Source organism: Chrysemys picta, chromosome 1 (assembly GCF_011386835.1).
Source record: "Chrysemys picta bellii isolate R12L10 chromosome 1, ASM1138683v2, whole genome shotgun sequence".
NCBI lineage: Eukaryota > Metazoa > Chordata > Testudines > Emydidae > Chrysemys > Chrysemys picta.
The window spans coordinates 233,503,264-233,518,720 of NC_088791.1; the positions used below are offsets into that span (position 1 = coordinate 233,503,264).

The 15,457-nt window shown below is 42.2% G+C and overlaps 1 protein-coding gene across 3 annotated transcripts in view; it reads left to right on the forward strand.

The window, feature by feature from the left end:
• HERC2 (HECT and RLD domain containing E3 ubiquitin protein ligase 2) overlaps nucleotides 1–15,457 on the forward strand; it is a 209,120-nt gene that overhangs the window by 161,740 nt on the left and 31,923 nt on the right. For all 3 annotated transcript variants that reach the window (XM_065591123.1, XM_065591131.1, XM_065591128.1), the window contains exons 69-79: nucleotides 4,429–4,620; nucleotides 6,106–6,259; nucleotides 7,054–7,161; nucleotides 9,713–9,844; nucleotides 11,163–11,321; nucleotides 11,407–11,525; nucleotides 11,986–12,111; nucleotides 12,370–12,525; nucleotides 12,723–12,838; nucleotides 12,978–13,176; nucleotides 14,489–14,703. In XM_065591123.1, coding sequence (XP_065447195.1) covers nucleotides 4,429–4,620; nucleotides 6,106–6,259; nucleotides 7,054–7,161; nucleotides 9,713–9,844; nucleotides 11,163–11,321; nucleotides 11,407–11,525; nucleotides 11,986–12,111; nucleotides 12,370–12,525; nucleotides 12,723–12,838; nucleotides 12,978–13,176; nucleotides 14,489–14,703 — 1,676 coding nt within the window. The remainder of the gene's footprint in view (nucleotides 1–4,428; nucleotides 4,621–6,105; nucleotides 6,260–7,053; nucleotides 7,162–9,712; nucleotides 9,845–11,162; nucleotides 11,322–11,406; nucleotides 11,526–11,985; nucleotides 12,112–12,369; nucleotides 12,526–12,722; nucleotides 12,839–12,977; nucleotides 13,177–14,488; nucleotides 14,704–15,457) is intronic.

Below are 15,457 nucleotides of genomic sequence, written 5' to 3' on the forward strand. Positions count from 1 at the left end.
CCCTAAAATTCGAAAGGTCTCATTTCAGTTCTGATGCGGAATGAGAGCAAATTTTTGAAAGCTTGTTTTTTCTGAAATCAAATTTCTGTTTTCCAGCCAGCCCTACTGTCTAATACATGTAAAAGTATTGTTTACATAAGTAGGTAGTAATTTTTATAGTATACTTCAGCATGGCATAGTTTTGTTTGGTAAATGCCCCAAATGATATAGTGAAGCGATCCCTAAATATGCAACGCCCCTAAGCCTTGCCTAATAAGCATTGGTTCATAAAATCAAGAAATAGTTGATATTTTTTTCCTTAGGACTTTGTTCTGAAGATTTGATAGTCAATTGTCTATTACGGTTTTGTGGCTTGATAGTCTGTGTTTCTCTTCACATTTTCCCTTTTAATTAGTTAGGGCTTTCAGAAAATAGGAGCTGAACACTTGTTAACCTACCACTACTTTCTACTAGTCATAACTGTGTGAATACAGCTAATAGATGTTTATTATTAAGCCCCTACTTGAATCACGGGATGATTGTCCCAAATTGCGGCTGAGTTGCAGACAAGCCATGGAAAATCACGGAAAAGTAATAATGGACCTTCTTATTTGCGGTAATAAGGTCCATTATTACTTTTCCGCAGTTTTCCGCCTGGGGCTGAGAACCGGGGGGCCTCCCCGCTGTTGGCCGCTGGAGCTCCCACTGTCAAAATTGTGGTGGAAGCCTAATAAAGCGGGATCCCCAGCCTCACCCAAGAGCCCACATCTCCAGCCGGAGCCTTCCTGCCCGCACCCCAACCTCATCCTCCAGCCCAGAGCCCCCTCCCGCACTCTGAACTCCTCATTTCTGGCCCCACCCCAGAGTCTGCAAGCCCAGTCAGAGCCCTCACCCCCTCCTGCACCCCAACCCCAATTTCGTGAGCATTCATGGCCCACCATACAATTTTCATACCAAGATGTGGCCCTCGGGCCAAAAAGTTTGCTCACCCCTGTCTTAGGGTCACAGTATTAAACTTCTGTTTCTTCTTGGAGTGCTTGCACATGCCCGTTCCCCTGCAGGTGTAAGCTTGCTCTGTTCACTAGCATTTGAGATTTTTCCCTCAGCTGTACCCACTAGGATGGCACATATGTCCTCAGCTGCATTGTGCTGCTGCACGATGGTCCAAAGGGTAAAACCAACTCCCATCTCTTCCTTCTTACCACCTGTGATGATTGTCAGAGCGTGCTAACTTGCTACCACAAGTGTTTCTCTCTTTCTGAGTCTTTTCTGTTGTATATGGTTGGTACTTGTTGCATCGTCTTACTGAAGTGTAGGTTTATTTTTTTATTTTACTAATGTATGTAGTTTACATTTTGGTTCCCAGTGGTTCTGGGTGTCAATGCCCAGTGCTGTGGCATGCCTCAGTCCCCAGACTTTAAACCAGTGGTCACCAACTGGTCAATCCTGGACACTCTCCCAGGCCCCCCACTGCTCCCAGAAGTGGCCAGCGCAGCCCGGAGGAATGGGGGGCAGGGTTTTTTGTGTGCTGCTCCTGCCTGCAAGTGCCCCCCCCCAGCTCCCATTGGCCGAGAGGTGCCTGCAGAGAGGGGCAGCACACGGAGCCACGTGCCCCCTCCCCCTGTCCCAGCCCGGTGAAAGTGAGTGAGGGTGGGGGAGAGCAAGTGATGAAGAGAGGGGAGATGGGGAAGGGGTGGGGTAGATCCTGGGTTGCCCTTAAATTCAAAAAGTGATCTTGTGCGTTAAAAGGTTGGAGACCACTGCTTTAAATTTTGAAATACATGCAAGAAGCTGATGCTGGTCAGGGACCTGCACTCCAGGTTCCTGAAGTGCCTCAGAGAAGCATGCATCAGGGACAGATGTGAAATCTGCAGGGACTTGAAACCCAGAACTAAAAAATACCGGGAGGTCAGACTAAAACATCTCCTTATGGATGCAGCCCTGCCCAATCTTCAGAACCTTCCTGCTTGAGGTGGGCATTGAGTGCCTTTACTTTGATTAGGAGCGCTCCTCCTGGCATGGCAGAGTCCCGACATTGATCTCCTTCTCCAGTACTGAAGAAGAAACATTGAAAGACTTCACTGAGGAACGGCATTGTCCAGGAGATTGAGGTTGCCAGCACCAGTATCCAGCAGCCAAGCTGAGAAGCAGGGTAGAGTGTACATAGTGCCAAGCAGTTTTTTCTTTGGGGCAGGTGGAACCTTAGGTGAGGTCATTAACTCAGGTACTGATGCTGTTGAGTGTCTATAAGGGAGCACCATCTTGTTCAGCAGTGCGTCCTTTTTGCCTCAGCAGCACCAAGAGAGACTCCTGGTGCTGTCAACTCCTGAGACTTATGTCGTGGCAAGTGATCAGCTGAGTCTACTGATACTGGTGGTTCGAGAAACACTTCACCCAATACCAACAGACACCCACAAGGACTTGCTGACTGCTAGAGTTCAGCACCAAGTACCATGGGCACCTTCAAATGCTCTGGTACCCCTTTGTACGGTGCAGTTGAGGGGCAAACTGACTATAATTTCTCCAGTACCATCCTCTCCAGACTCCCATCACTGCTTCCCAGCACTGAGAAGCATGGCACCTCCCTCATTGAATGACTCCGGGTTCATTGTCTGAGTCAGAAATTGGATCTTATGTGTCACAGCCGTGTCACGTAAAACATCACTCTGCTATGAGAGGTTTTCACTGCTGGTATCCAGTGGAGACTCCATGTTGGTTGGTCAGTCAGTAGGGAGCCTTTGTCAGGAAAAAAATTGGACTCCAGGGCCATATCTGCGACAGTACTGGAGCCAGTGTGGGTTTCCATCCAGCGCCAGTTCCTCTTCTCCACTCTCCCTGTTCTGGTAGGTACTGTGATCACTCTTTGCGTTGAGATCTTCAAGAAGCCACTCCTGGTACTGAGCTCGGTATCAAACTTGAACAGTCTGCCCCAATGAATCTCACTTTGGAGGAATTGGGAGAAGCACCATTTCAGCCAGCCTTGGGTTCCTCCTCCTCATCACTTGATCAGGCGGTAGTGTCCAGTGTTTTTTCACCTTCTCTGGACGATTATAGGGCCCATCAGAACCTCCTTAAGAGAATGGCTTCCACCCTGATATACAGATGGAAGTAGTTCAGGAGAGCTCAGGCAGATTGGTTGACAATTTGGCATCTGCGGGGCCTTCTTGAGTGGCACTGCCTATAAATGAGGCTATTTGGGAGCCCACTAGAGTGTTGTGATAAAAACCATCTTCCGTGCCTCACACAGCTAAGAGGACTGAAAGGAGGTATTATGTTCCCTCGTGGGGATTTGAACATTATTATACACCCCCACCTTGCCCTTTGAACTGCCTGCTCTCTGTTTGTTGCTTCATCTTTCAAGTTAGCCAGCCTTTTTGGTGGCAATTATCTCTGCAAGAAGAGTGAGGGAATTGAGAGCCCTGGTATCTGATCCATCAGGTATCTTATACAAGGAAAAGGTATATCTTCACCTTCATCCAAAATTTCTCACCAGCATGGTTTCTCACTTCCATATCAGTCAGGCATTATATTTACCAACATTCTTCCCCAATCCTCATTCTCCTAAGAATGAGGAGAGACTCCACACATTTGCTGTTAGGAGAGCATTAGCATTTTACTTGGATAGGACTAAACCATAGGCCATCTTCATAACTGTTTGTGGCAGTTGCAGGCAGGATGAAGGGCATTCCAGTCTCATCTCAAAGAATCTTATTGTAGATTTCCTCCTGTATACGTTTGTGCTACAACATGACCAATGTAACTTCCCCAGACAGCATGCTGGCATGTTCAACGAGATCTCAGATGGCCTCTGCAGACTTTTTAGCTCATGTGCCTGTAGTGGCTGTTTGTAGTGCTGCAACTTGGTCATCAGTACATATCTCTGATTCTAATGCCATCTCTCAACAGTCTAGAGATATCAGATTTGGACATTTAGTCCTTCTGTCATTATTCAGGTCGACTCTGATCCCATCTCTTGATTGACCTGCTTGAGAGACACCTGAAACAGAATGAACATGTGCAATCACTTAAGAAAAATGGTTACTAACTTGCTCTGTAACTGTTGTTCTGTGAGATGTTGCACATGTCCGTTCCAAGACCCACTCTCCTTCCCCTCTCTATCAAAATCTGTCTGGTAAAAAGGAACTGAGGAGGATCAAGGTGGCTGTACCCTTTGTGCCATTGTGTAGCAGTAGGAGGCAGCAGCAGGTGCATTGGGCTGCCCTTATGTGGGGTTACCTCTAAGGGAAAAGTCTGTAATGCTAGTGCACTGGGCATGCACACATCTGAAGCGGTATGGACATGTGCAACACATCACAAAGAACAACAGTTACAGAACAGGTTAGTGACCATGTTGGGTTTTTATAGGCAAGTTAACTCAGTTTGTTATATAGAATCTTTCTTCCATCTTTCTTCATTATATATTATATATTTCTTGAATTTCTCTTTCAGGATGTAGAAAGCCAAAGTAAAGTATCTGGTCCTGAGCCCCAATACTTGGATGAGTTCACTAGTCTTTTAGTACCGGATGACACACGAGTCATGGTTGACCTGCTGAAGCTTGCTGTCTCCACCAGGGCTGGTGAGAAGGGAAAGGATGTTCTTTCCGCTGTGCTGTCTGGAATGGGCACTGCATACCCACAGGTCAGTCAGTGATTTTTGTTGTCTTACTGTATTTTAACTATCCTCCCTTCTTTCTCATTCTGTTGAGGTGACTCCTACTCGTTGAAGATATAGGTTCAGAAGATGTAGGTTTTTACAAACATAAAAAGTAATAATTATCTTATACTAATATAAGAGTCCATATACCTTTAATTGGAATACCAAATGAATATAGGTGTTTGCTGTAGAAATCAATGAGAGTCAATTGCCAGGGGTTCTCAACCTTTTTTTTCGTGGAGGCCCCCACAACATGCTATAAAAACTCCAGGACACAGCAGAGGTTGGGGGCTCTTGGGGCAGGGACTTCTATTTTGGGGGAGGGAGGCAGAGGCCAGCAAGGCTTGAGCCAGCTCCGTGCGAGCGGGGCATATCTCAGGGCGTAGAGAGGGGATAACTAGGGGCTGTGTGCAGGTATGGGGGTAGCTCAGTGTGCAGGGAGAGGGCTAGCTAGGGCCTGTGTGCAGGCATGGAGGGTAGCTCAGAGTATAGGGAAAGGAGTAGTGTAGGGGCTGTGCGCTGGGAGGGCTCCCCTGTGGTCCTGGTTCCCGGAGGGCTCTGCCAGCCATGGAGCTGGGTTCTCCCACCCGGGTGGCTCTTACTGTCTGCCTCTGTGGGAGCAAAGGGGGCTGGGAGCCGAGGGGGCAGCTTCAACCCCGGGCACCAGCAGGAGATGAGGGAATGCTGCAGCTGCCTGCTCCATGTCACCAGCCAGAGCAGCAGCTGTCCCGCTCGGTCTTATTCTGGCTTCCCACCTCCAACCTGGCTGGGGGCGGGGAGAGAAGGAGATGGGGGGCAAGGAGGGAGCTGCCCCCGCGACTGCCCTGCTCTTCTGCTGCAGTTTGGGGTAGGGGGGTCAGCGCCCTCCATACCCCCCAACTCTGCCCATGGGCTCAGAGCTTTTGCCACACGGGGAGCACCAGGGCTCGGGGCTCCAAGATTCACCCCGCTGCTCCTGGCTTCAGCTCCGAGGGGAGCGCTGGGGATCGGAGCTTTAGCCCTGTGTGGGGTGCCGGAGATCGGCGCTTCAGTCCCGTGCCTCCTGGCTTCAGCCCTGCAGGGACTGTCAAGGATCAGGCTTTGGGTTTCAGCCATGGGGCCCCGTAGCCCCTTTGAAAGGGCTCATGGACCCCCGGTTGAGGACCACGGGTATTAGCATATTTTAGCATTCCGTTATCTTAACACTTACCTTTGATGTTTTCATTTGTTTGTTGAATGGGCATTTAAAACTTATTTTTCTTGCCTATTTTGGGTTTAATGTGATATTTGCTTCTTGTTGCATTGCTCTTATAACTGAAATAGAGGCTTATTTCATTATTTCTACCTTTTCTGTTGGAATATTGGAATGTAATGGACAAGACACCAAGAAGGATGGGGATCAGGGCTTACTCTCGTTATCAGTTTTTTCTAGAAGACTGAATTGTTTTCTTTATGAAGATGTGTATAATCAGTTGAGATGTATTTTTTTAGGTTGCTGACATGTTGTTGGAGCTGTGTGTTACAGAGTTAGAAGATGTGGCTACAGACTCGCAAAGTGGTCGTCTTTCTTCACAGCCAGTGGTGGTGGAAAGTAGCCATCCATATACAGATGATACTTCAACCAGTGGCACTGTTAAAATACCAGGTACGGAATACTGATAAGATTTATATGAGATGAGAAATTATCCATTCAGTTACTTATATTATGCAGATTTGCAGGAACAGACACTTAGATTCAGTTTACAATAATCCATTTTGAATCTTCACTAAAATGTTCGAGTAAATTGGGTAGTTTTAACATACCTGTTATCATAATAAAAATTTGTATGCTTGATAATAACCTTTCTTGAACCTGTTAAATGTACTCTTCAGGAATTCAGGTTCTCTGGGCAGTACTGGATTTGGTACACAGCTGCTCTGCTGCTGAAGATTACATCTAATTTTTGTTTCATTAGGACATTGGGAACAGCTTGGCCGTAATCACATAGTAAATCATTATCAGGGCCAGAAATAAATTATTTTCTTTGTCCTTGGCCTTAACTATTAGACTATAATTTTTCTCTGTGCATTGTGGTTTCATTTTGAATTGATTTAATACTGTCCAAAAGTTAGACTTCTGATGCTGTTAGCCATTTTGCCTCAGCTTGCAGGTATGCTTTGCTCTGACATGCTTTAACAGATCACGTAAGATTTGGAGTGTTCTGAACATTGTCATATACAGTTGGCCCAAATTCATGGGTGGTGTGTATCTATACTATGTAATACTTTCAAGGAACATTAATTACAGGCAAATAATTAGCTTAATAGAAAATAGCTATGTTCTCGCTTGATCAGCATAGAACAGTTCAAACAGTGTTTTAATTCACTGGACTTTTAAAGCTTACATTTTCCCCATTTTACTTATTGTTTAATTATATAAAGTACTTTGTTACTTGTTAGGTGCCGAGGGACTCAGAGTAGAATTTGATCGCCAGTGTTCTACAGAGCGGCGCCATGACCCTCTCACCATAATGGATGGAGTCAACAGGATAGTTTCAGTCCGATCAGGTGATGAGAATCAAATGTTATATTTACTTTATTTTTCTTAAGTGCTTAGTTTATCTTACTGTTGAATGTTGGATGAAATATACTCTTATTGTATCGCAATAGGTTTATTTTGGGTGGAGAAAAGGCTAGAAAAATACATATCTAGTATTGATTTACAATGTTTTTTTAATAACATTTAAAAAATTTAGGCAGTTGTCTCAATACATTAGATTATTTCTGAAGCATGCATAACCAAAATTGAAACACATGTAGATTCTGGTAATTAATTATTTAACACAAACAACTTAATATTTGTGCGTATATGCAGAGTAATTTCTAAAGTGCAAATAAAGTAGTGTATTTCACAGAAGAATTTCAACCTTAATCTGCAGCCTAAATTATTTTTGATAGACTCCACATTTAAAATCTGTTTTAACATTCTAACCTCTATGTATAAAGACCAGTATAAGCTGGCAGCATGTGGTAATTGTTCTGGGGCAGGATTGAAACATATTGTTTAATTTGCTTTACTTTTTAATTTGTCGCTTGGTCATTCTGTTGTGATTTGTAAAATAAGTTTTCCTGCCTGTGCCTTAAGATCAGATGTAAATGCTGATTTTACTGTTACATCCCCAAATGGTTCCTAGTATGTGTGGTGTACAATTTTCTGTATAAACAAGGTATTTATTTTTAATGAATCTGAACATAGTGTGAAACGGTATTTTATAACAGGATGCTAGTTTTTTTTTTTTCTTTGTAAGAATTTTAAAATTCTGGAAATATGGGTTTTACTACATTAAAGGCAAATCTTTCTGCTCTCAAGTGCTCTAAATAAAATCTGGGCACAGGCTGGAGAGTTTTTAAATTCTATCACTTGCACTTTCTTCCTCTCCTCTTTCTTTCATTTCTCCTCCCCCCTTCCCTGGATCAAATCATATATCCAGTATCTGTCAGTTTTCTTTCATTTACTCACCCATGTGGTATTTTCCTTTCTCACTCTCATCAAGTGTGCCATTTAAAGTGTGGGCAAGCTATGGATCATGATGGCTACCATTTCTGTTGACCCTTCCTCCAAGAGCAGAAGTCCATTTTATGGAGCACTTTGAATCTGTGTAGTGGCATGGGCTTTCTGGTGTCCACCATCTCCCTGAACCAAGGTTATTCAAATTGAGATATGTGTCTACTGGTGTCTGAAAGTAGATGTAGGGAGCAAGAAGGCATGCCTTCACATTGGATCTCATATCAATTTGGGCACACAAGTTTATAATTATTGTTTTAGTACTGTATTTAAGTTGCTTAATGGTGGTTGGGACAGATATGCAATATTGTGGACAAATCTCATTCAGTTGAGTTCAATTTTATTGAATGAAGGTAAATATTTTTGGAATTTTTATCTTTGTATTAAAAATGTAAATGTTTTTGTACTATTGTGAGATTATGTGGAACTTCTTTAGCAGGAAGACAAGATTTCATGCAATCTCTGGAAGGTATTAGGAACATCAAAGGGCTTTTTGGGACAATACATTTGCAGTAGGTTTCCTAGGAAGTACGTGGGGGTGAGGGGAAAGCAAATTCTCTCCTCTGAAGCCAACCTTTTGAAGCCTTGCACTGGGAGGAGAGATCCTTTATGTACTAATTACGTGCTTCTGGAAACTCCAGGTCAGAGTCCCCTGAACTGTATAAAGGGTGGACTAAACATGTTTATGAATGTCCTCGTTCTGAGCTAAAGCTGTGATGATCTTGTCACCACAAAGAGAACCCCTTGGGTGGGGTGTTGGGCTCTGGCAGGAGCAGTCCTTCATGTTAGAAGTGGGGTGATATCTGGTAAGCTTATTAGCATGTGTGTAAGTTCTCTTATTGTTTTAAATGTTTTCTCTGTAGGACTTTTATCTTAGGAATGAAATAGGCTTACGTAAAAAGAACTGTTTGGTACTTTATAACTATTATCAGTTTCTGCAGAGAGAACAAGTAGATGTGCTTTGATCAACCTCTCTCTGCTGGGAATAACCCAGTGAAGACAGGGAAGTATGCATCTTGGAAATAACTGATTAGAAGGGAATGAGATGCAGGTCTCCATCCAGAAAGACAACCGCTGGGGAGCTGGAAGCCTGAAAATGGGTGCTGTTGCTGGACCATTGGTGGGAAATACAGGTGCAATTGCCCTGAACTGAGAAAGTGGGAAAAGATTCTAAATAGTGAATTCATTTTGTATATTGTTATGGATTGCTTGTTGCCAACATTTTATTTTTTCCATGGGAAAGTGGACTTTCAGAAGTGTAACTGACTTTGGTATTAAAACAACTGAAGGCATCTCTTAGATGACAATTTAAGTTGAGCTTTTCAAGCAGGAACAAAATTGTGTTGTCAGGAAATTGCTTCTTGTCTTGGATTTTAGCTATTTTTATATGCACATTTATGTGCTTCATTTACAGATCTTCTCCCCCCCAGGAAACATTCATTCAGTGCTTACAGCAACTAGCATCTAGTAGCTATATGATATTTTATGGATGACTGATATAATTATTAGTAAGTATGGATGAAAATGTATGTCTGTACTATCCCACCGTAACAGGTCGTGAGTGGTCCGATTGGTCTAGTGAATTGCGAATTCCAGGAGATGAATTAAAGTGGAAGTTCATCAGTGATGGCTCTGTGAATGGATGGGGATGGCGATTCACTGTTTATCCTATCATGCCAGCTGCAGGTAAGTTATAATATATGGTGGAGGAGTGATTCAGGTATTCATAAGCAAAGGTTGCCTTGTCCACTTATACATGTTTATTTAGAAAAGAGAATACATCAGTAAAGTAACAAGATACATAAATAAGTGAGGATACAGTTTTGGCATACTCTTCTTGGAAAGATGAGTATCTGGATTAGAACTACAGTAACTCATCACTTAACGTCGTCCCGGTTAACGTTGTTTCGTTGTTACGTCGCTAATCTATTAGAGAACATGCTCGTTAAAAGTTGTGCAGTGCTCCCTTATAACGTTGTTTGGCAGCCACCAGCTTTGTCCACTGCTTGCAGGAAGAGCAGCCCATTGGAGCTAGCTGGTGGGGGCTTGGAACCAGGGTGGACCGGCAGCCCCCCATCAGCTCCCCTAAGTTCCCTGTCCCTCCCCCCACTGCCATGTGCTGCTCCTGCCCTCTGTCTTGGAGCTGCTCCCGGGAGTCTCCTGCTTGCTGTGTAGGGGATTGGGGGGAAGAGGGGTGCTGATGTCAGGGTGACCCCCTCCCCCTGCTCCTTTACCCCATCTCCACAGAGCGGGGGCTGGGGAACAAAACAGGGCTCAGGATGGAGGGAGCTTGCTGGTAGCAGCTGCTGTCTCAACTTGCTGATCTACTTAAAAAGGCAGTGTACTTAGAGTGGGGTCAGCATACTTAAAGGGGCAATGTGCATGTCTCACACACACACTGTGTGTCTGCACTTTGGAAAGTGGAGAGAGTGGTGTGCTCCAGTGGGATAGCGTGGGTTCATCATCACATTCAGTTTCCGCAGGGAATGTTTGCAGCCATTGCCATGCGTCTGTTGTGTCTCCTCCCTTCGTTTGTGCTGCCTTGTAGAGTGTGAGGCTACATTAACAACAATGTGTTAACCCTTGAGGGCTCAGCCGAGCGTTAGTTCATCATTTAGCAGCAAGACATTCCCTGGAAAATATTGCAACCTCTTCCACCCTCTGACTCCACCACCTGAACCAAGATGCACAATCATCATTGCTGTATACAGTATTAAATAGTATTAAACTTTGTGTGTGTGTAAATGTCTTTTGTCTGGCGATTTTTTTTTCCCCTGGGACTCTAACCCTTCCCCCCCCCTTTACATTAATTCTTATGGGGAAATTGGATTCGCTTAACATCATTTCGCTTAAAGTAGCATTTTTCAGGAACATAACTACAACGTTAAGCGAGGAGTTACTATACTTGTTTTATAATGAGTGCTGAAGGTGTTAGATCTCAGGCCACTTACTAAGATTCTCATGATAACTAAGTGACTAAAAAAGCTAACTTTTTTTTCCACAGGCCCTAAAGACCTCCTTTCAGATCGCTGCATTCTTTCTTGTCCATCAATGGATTTGGTAACATGTTTGCTGGATTTCCGCTTGAATTTTGCTTCCAATAGGAGTATAGTTCCTCGCCTGGCCGCGTCACTTGCAGCGTGTGCTCAATTAAGTGCCCTAGGTAGGTGCAAATTTAAAATGAAGTCTATTGATTAGATGTAAAAATGATATTATAAGCAATTTAAGTTTTCTTTTTGCCATTTTAGCTGCTGGACACAGAATGTGGGCCTTGCAGAGACTACGAAAGCTGCTAACAACAGAGTTTGGCCAATCTATCAACATAAACAGGATTCTAGGGGATAATGATGGAGAAACACGAACTATGGTAAGAAGCTCAAATTATCAGTAGTAAAATCTTTGTTACATTAATTTGAACATTTAACATTTAATACTCATGAAAGGTGCCAGATGCAGCTGTGATAACTGAAATCTGTGGTTAGCTACAGGCAGGGAAAATACAGGTGGGCACCCTTCCCCACACCAGCTTGCCAGTTAGCTTCAAATTTATTCTGGAGGGTCTTCATTTAAGAACAAAAGACTAGTTCATACTTTGTATCATCTACTTCTTTGCATCTGGAATTGCCAGTAAGGGTGGTGTTTGTGATATGGACAGATGCCTATTAGGGGCTGGACAGAGCTCATGTTCCACATTGGTTATCAAATTGCAATTAATTTTCCATCACAACTACCCTAAGAATTTCCCCTTTCTACCATTGTATATTAAGTGTATGGATTAACTTTGCCTTTTGTTGTTGTTTTTTTTTTTTTTTTTTTTCCCCCCCCAGAGTTTCACAGGCAGTGCTTTAGCTGCTTTGGTTAAAGGCCTTCCAGAAGCTTTGCAGCGGCAGTTTGACTATGAAGATCCTATTGTGAGAGGTGGCAAGCAGTTGCTTCACAGCCCTTTCTTTAAGGTAACAAGATACTAATATTGGATAATTAAGTAGCATGGTTCTGTTGGAATTTTATATTAGCAAGCATGTATGGTAAACAAAGTAAAATGACACTTCCAGAAAACTGCCACATCCTACATCAAGAACATCCAGTGAAGGATCCACTGAGTGCATGCCTATTTCCAACTGGAGCTTAGTGTCACTGAACTAAATCACACCTCTACTGCACCCAAAATGCACTATAGCTCCAGAATTGTTTCTATTTATTTATTTTTGCAGGTGCTTGTAGCTCTTGCTTGTGATCTAGAATTGGACACTCTTCCTTGCTGTGCAGAGACACACAAATGGGCTTGGTTCAGAAGATACTGTATGGCCTCCAGGGTTGCTGTTGCTCTTGATAAGAGAACTTCATTGCCTCGCCTTTTCCTTGATGAGGTACTGCAGAAATATTTTCATATAGGGTAACAGAACATGTGGGTGTGTTAAAAGAAATTAATTATGAAGCTCTGTATTAACAATATACTTAAATCTGAGGAAGAAAATAGGTGAGATTTAAACACCCTTATGCCAAGTGTTAAGTAAGAGTAACTATTATTTTAAGTAATGGTTTCTAATCCAGTATAACATTGCAGGTGGCAAAGAAAATCCGAGAATTAATGGCAGATAATGAGAATATGGATGTTCTCCATGAGAGCCATGATGCCTTTAAGAGAGAGCAAGATGAACAGCTTGTGCAATGGATGAACAGGTTATTATGTTAATCTGCCATAATGTTTTGGTCTTGTGACATTTCAAATTTGAGTGTTAGAATGAAAAGCTTAGCATATCAAAGCTTCCATTTTCAATCTTCTACACTTTTCCTTTGTGTTCCTTTGAATTATCTGCAGGAGACCAGATGACTGGACCCTTTCAGCTGGAGGTAGTGGCACTATTTATGGTTGGGGTCATAATCATAGAGGACAGCTTGGAGGTATTGAAGGGGCAAAGGTGAAAGTTCCAACTCCATGTGAAGCCCTTGCCACACTTAGACCTGTGCAGTTAATTGGTGGTGAACAGACTCTGTTTGCCGTGACTGCTGATGGGAAGGTAAGGGTTACAATAAATAATTGTTCAAGTTAGACTTCCCTGGCAAATGTCAGCCTGCCAGTGTGAGTGGGATTGGTTGACTCAGTGTAAATTTTGCAAAACTTGTATTTAAAAAAACCCAAAACAAACCCACACACAACTGCCAGTACTGACAGGGTGAACAAGGATCTAGTATAATAAAATTCTCTACTGTACCGAAGAAAAGTTTTGCACTGTACAGAAGATGATGATACCAGCTCTAAGCTTAGAAAACTATGCTGATTTTAACACAGATATCTGCTTCTGAACAAACAATTAGCATTATTTTGAATGTCTACTCTTATTGATGGGAATGCTGATGTGCTTCACATGTGTAGAATTGTTGCTCAAGAGTTTGACTTAATGAGGGAAAGAAATTTAAGCCTTCTATCTAATTTGTGTGATGTAATCAAAAACAAGGAAATTGAAAGTTAAAGTTGAAATTGCGGGCTTAACAATTTGCTGTATGATAGTTTCCCATAGACATTCAGTATCACACTATGCCAATCAAATTCGTGAAATATAGACAGAAAGGGAAAATTTAGTTGTGAGAATGTCTTAATTATTTTTACTTAAACCTAGTTTGTGTAAACTAAATGTTTGAAGGTAATTTAGACAATTACTTTCTATCATGTAAATGCATGTAACTGACTCTTAAAATGTCGGGGGCATACATAGATATTATTAAACCTCTTTGGACCATAAAAGCCTGTATGTCAGTTCTGTTTAGCAAGCCTACAGAGTTTGCGCTAAAACATCATTTCAAAATGACAGGTTTCAGAGTAGCAGCCGTGTTAGTCTGTGTATCCGCAAAAAGAACAGGAGTACTTGTGGCACCTTAAAGACGAACAAAGATGCAGCCAAAGAAGTGGGCTGTAGCCCACAAAAGCTTATGCTCAAATAAATTTGTTAGTCTTTAAGGTGCCACAAGTACTCCTGTTCTCATTTCAAAATGGTTCATGGGGAAAAACAGCTGCTCAAAACTAAGTCACTTGGAAGTTCCCTCTTCTCCCCATAAGAGAAGTTTAGCTTATGTACTAATGTAGCTTTCTGATGTCAAGTTAAAGACAAACCCATTTGAGTTTTGATATATACAGTTACTCTAAGTGTATATATTCTGTACTTTACCGGAAAGAAAATTCAGATGTGCAAAGAATGTTTCTGTCCTTTGTGTCACTAAGGAAGCAATGAATACTAGAATCCAGTTAATTGCACTGAATGTATCATGTAGTTTAAATGAATGTTCCTATTCAGGAAGTTAACGATTAAAATACACTTTGTTTATTCATTGAAGCTTTATGCCACTGGATATGGTGCAGGTGGCAGGCTTGGAATTGGAGGAACTGAGTCAGTTTCCACACCAACATTACTGGAATCCATTCAGCATGTGTTCATAAAGAAAGTTGCTGTGAACTCAGGAGGAAAGCACTGTTTGGCACTATCTTCAGAAGGAGAAGTTTATTCTTGGGGTGAGGCAGAAGATGGTAAACTGGGTCACGGAAACAGAAGGTAACGTTTTGAAAACCTTTTATGTTGAGATGTTGATGCATATGTATTAATGGGATTTATATAGTTGAAGCATTGGACAAATATTGCCTAATCTATAGGTAGATCAAAGTCCTAGCTTTCCATACCTACTCAAGGATTGGCTTTTTTTGAAACTAGAGAAGCCAGTATAATATTTTAATAAAATATTTTTAGGGAAAAAAAGTAGTCAATTTTTTATTTTTGTTATTGGCTATATATTGTATTGTAACAAATCTATGGCTGCCTCAATGGGTTGCACATTCTGAATATTTGGAATTTTATGGCACTACAGGGATTAAAACTAAGATTCTCCTGCTCCAAAGGCACAAGCCCCATACTGCTTGAGCTGAACGAGAAACTCCATTCTCTGGTAGAGGCACAGGGATTTTGACAGAGTATGGCAGTTCTGATTCCATCTGGTAGAGGATAGTAGTACATTTTACACTAGCAATTTCATCACAATATGTTAAATTGTATTTTTAATTAACATTGATTCATTTTTGGAGATAAATGTTTTGACTCCTTTGTTTTAATTAAGCCATTACTACTGTATTGGTTTTATCTGGGAAGTTGTAGTAGGACAGATTAGCTGAAATGACAAAGGAGTCTGAACAGTTTTGAGGTATTTAAGTGATACTTCAGAATCTAAATGAAAATGTTAACCGTATGCTTGCACAGTAAGTGACTCTATGCTTATGATCCACAATTATGCATAAGGCTGCGATTTAGTCACAGA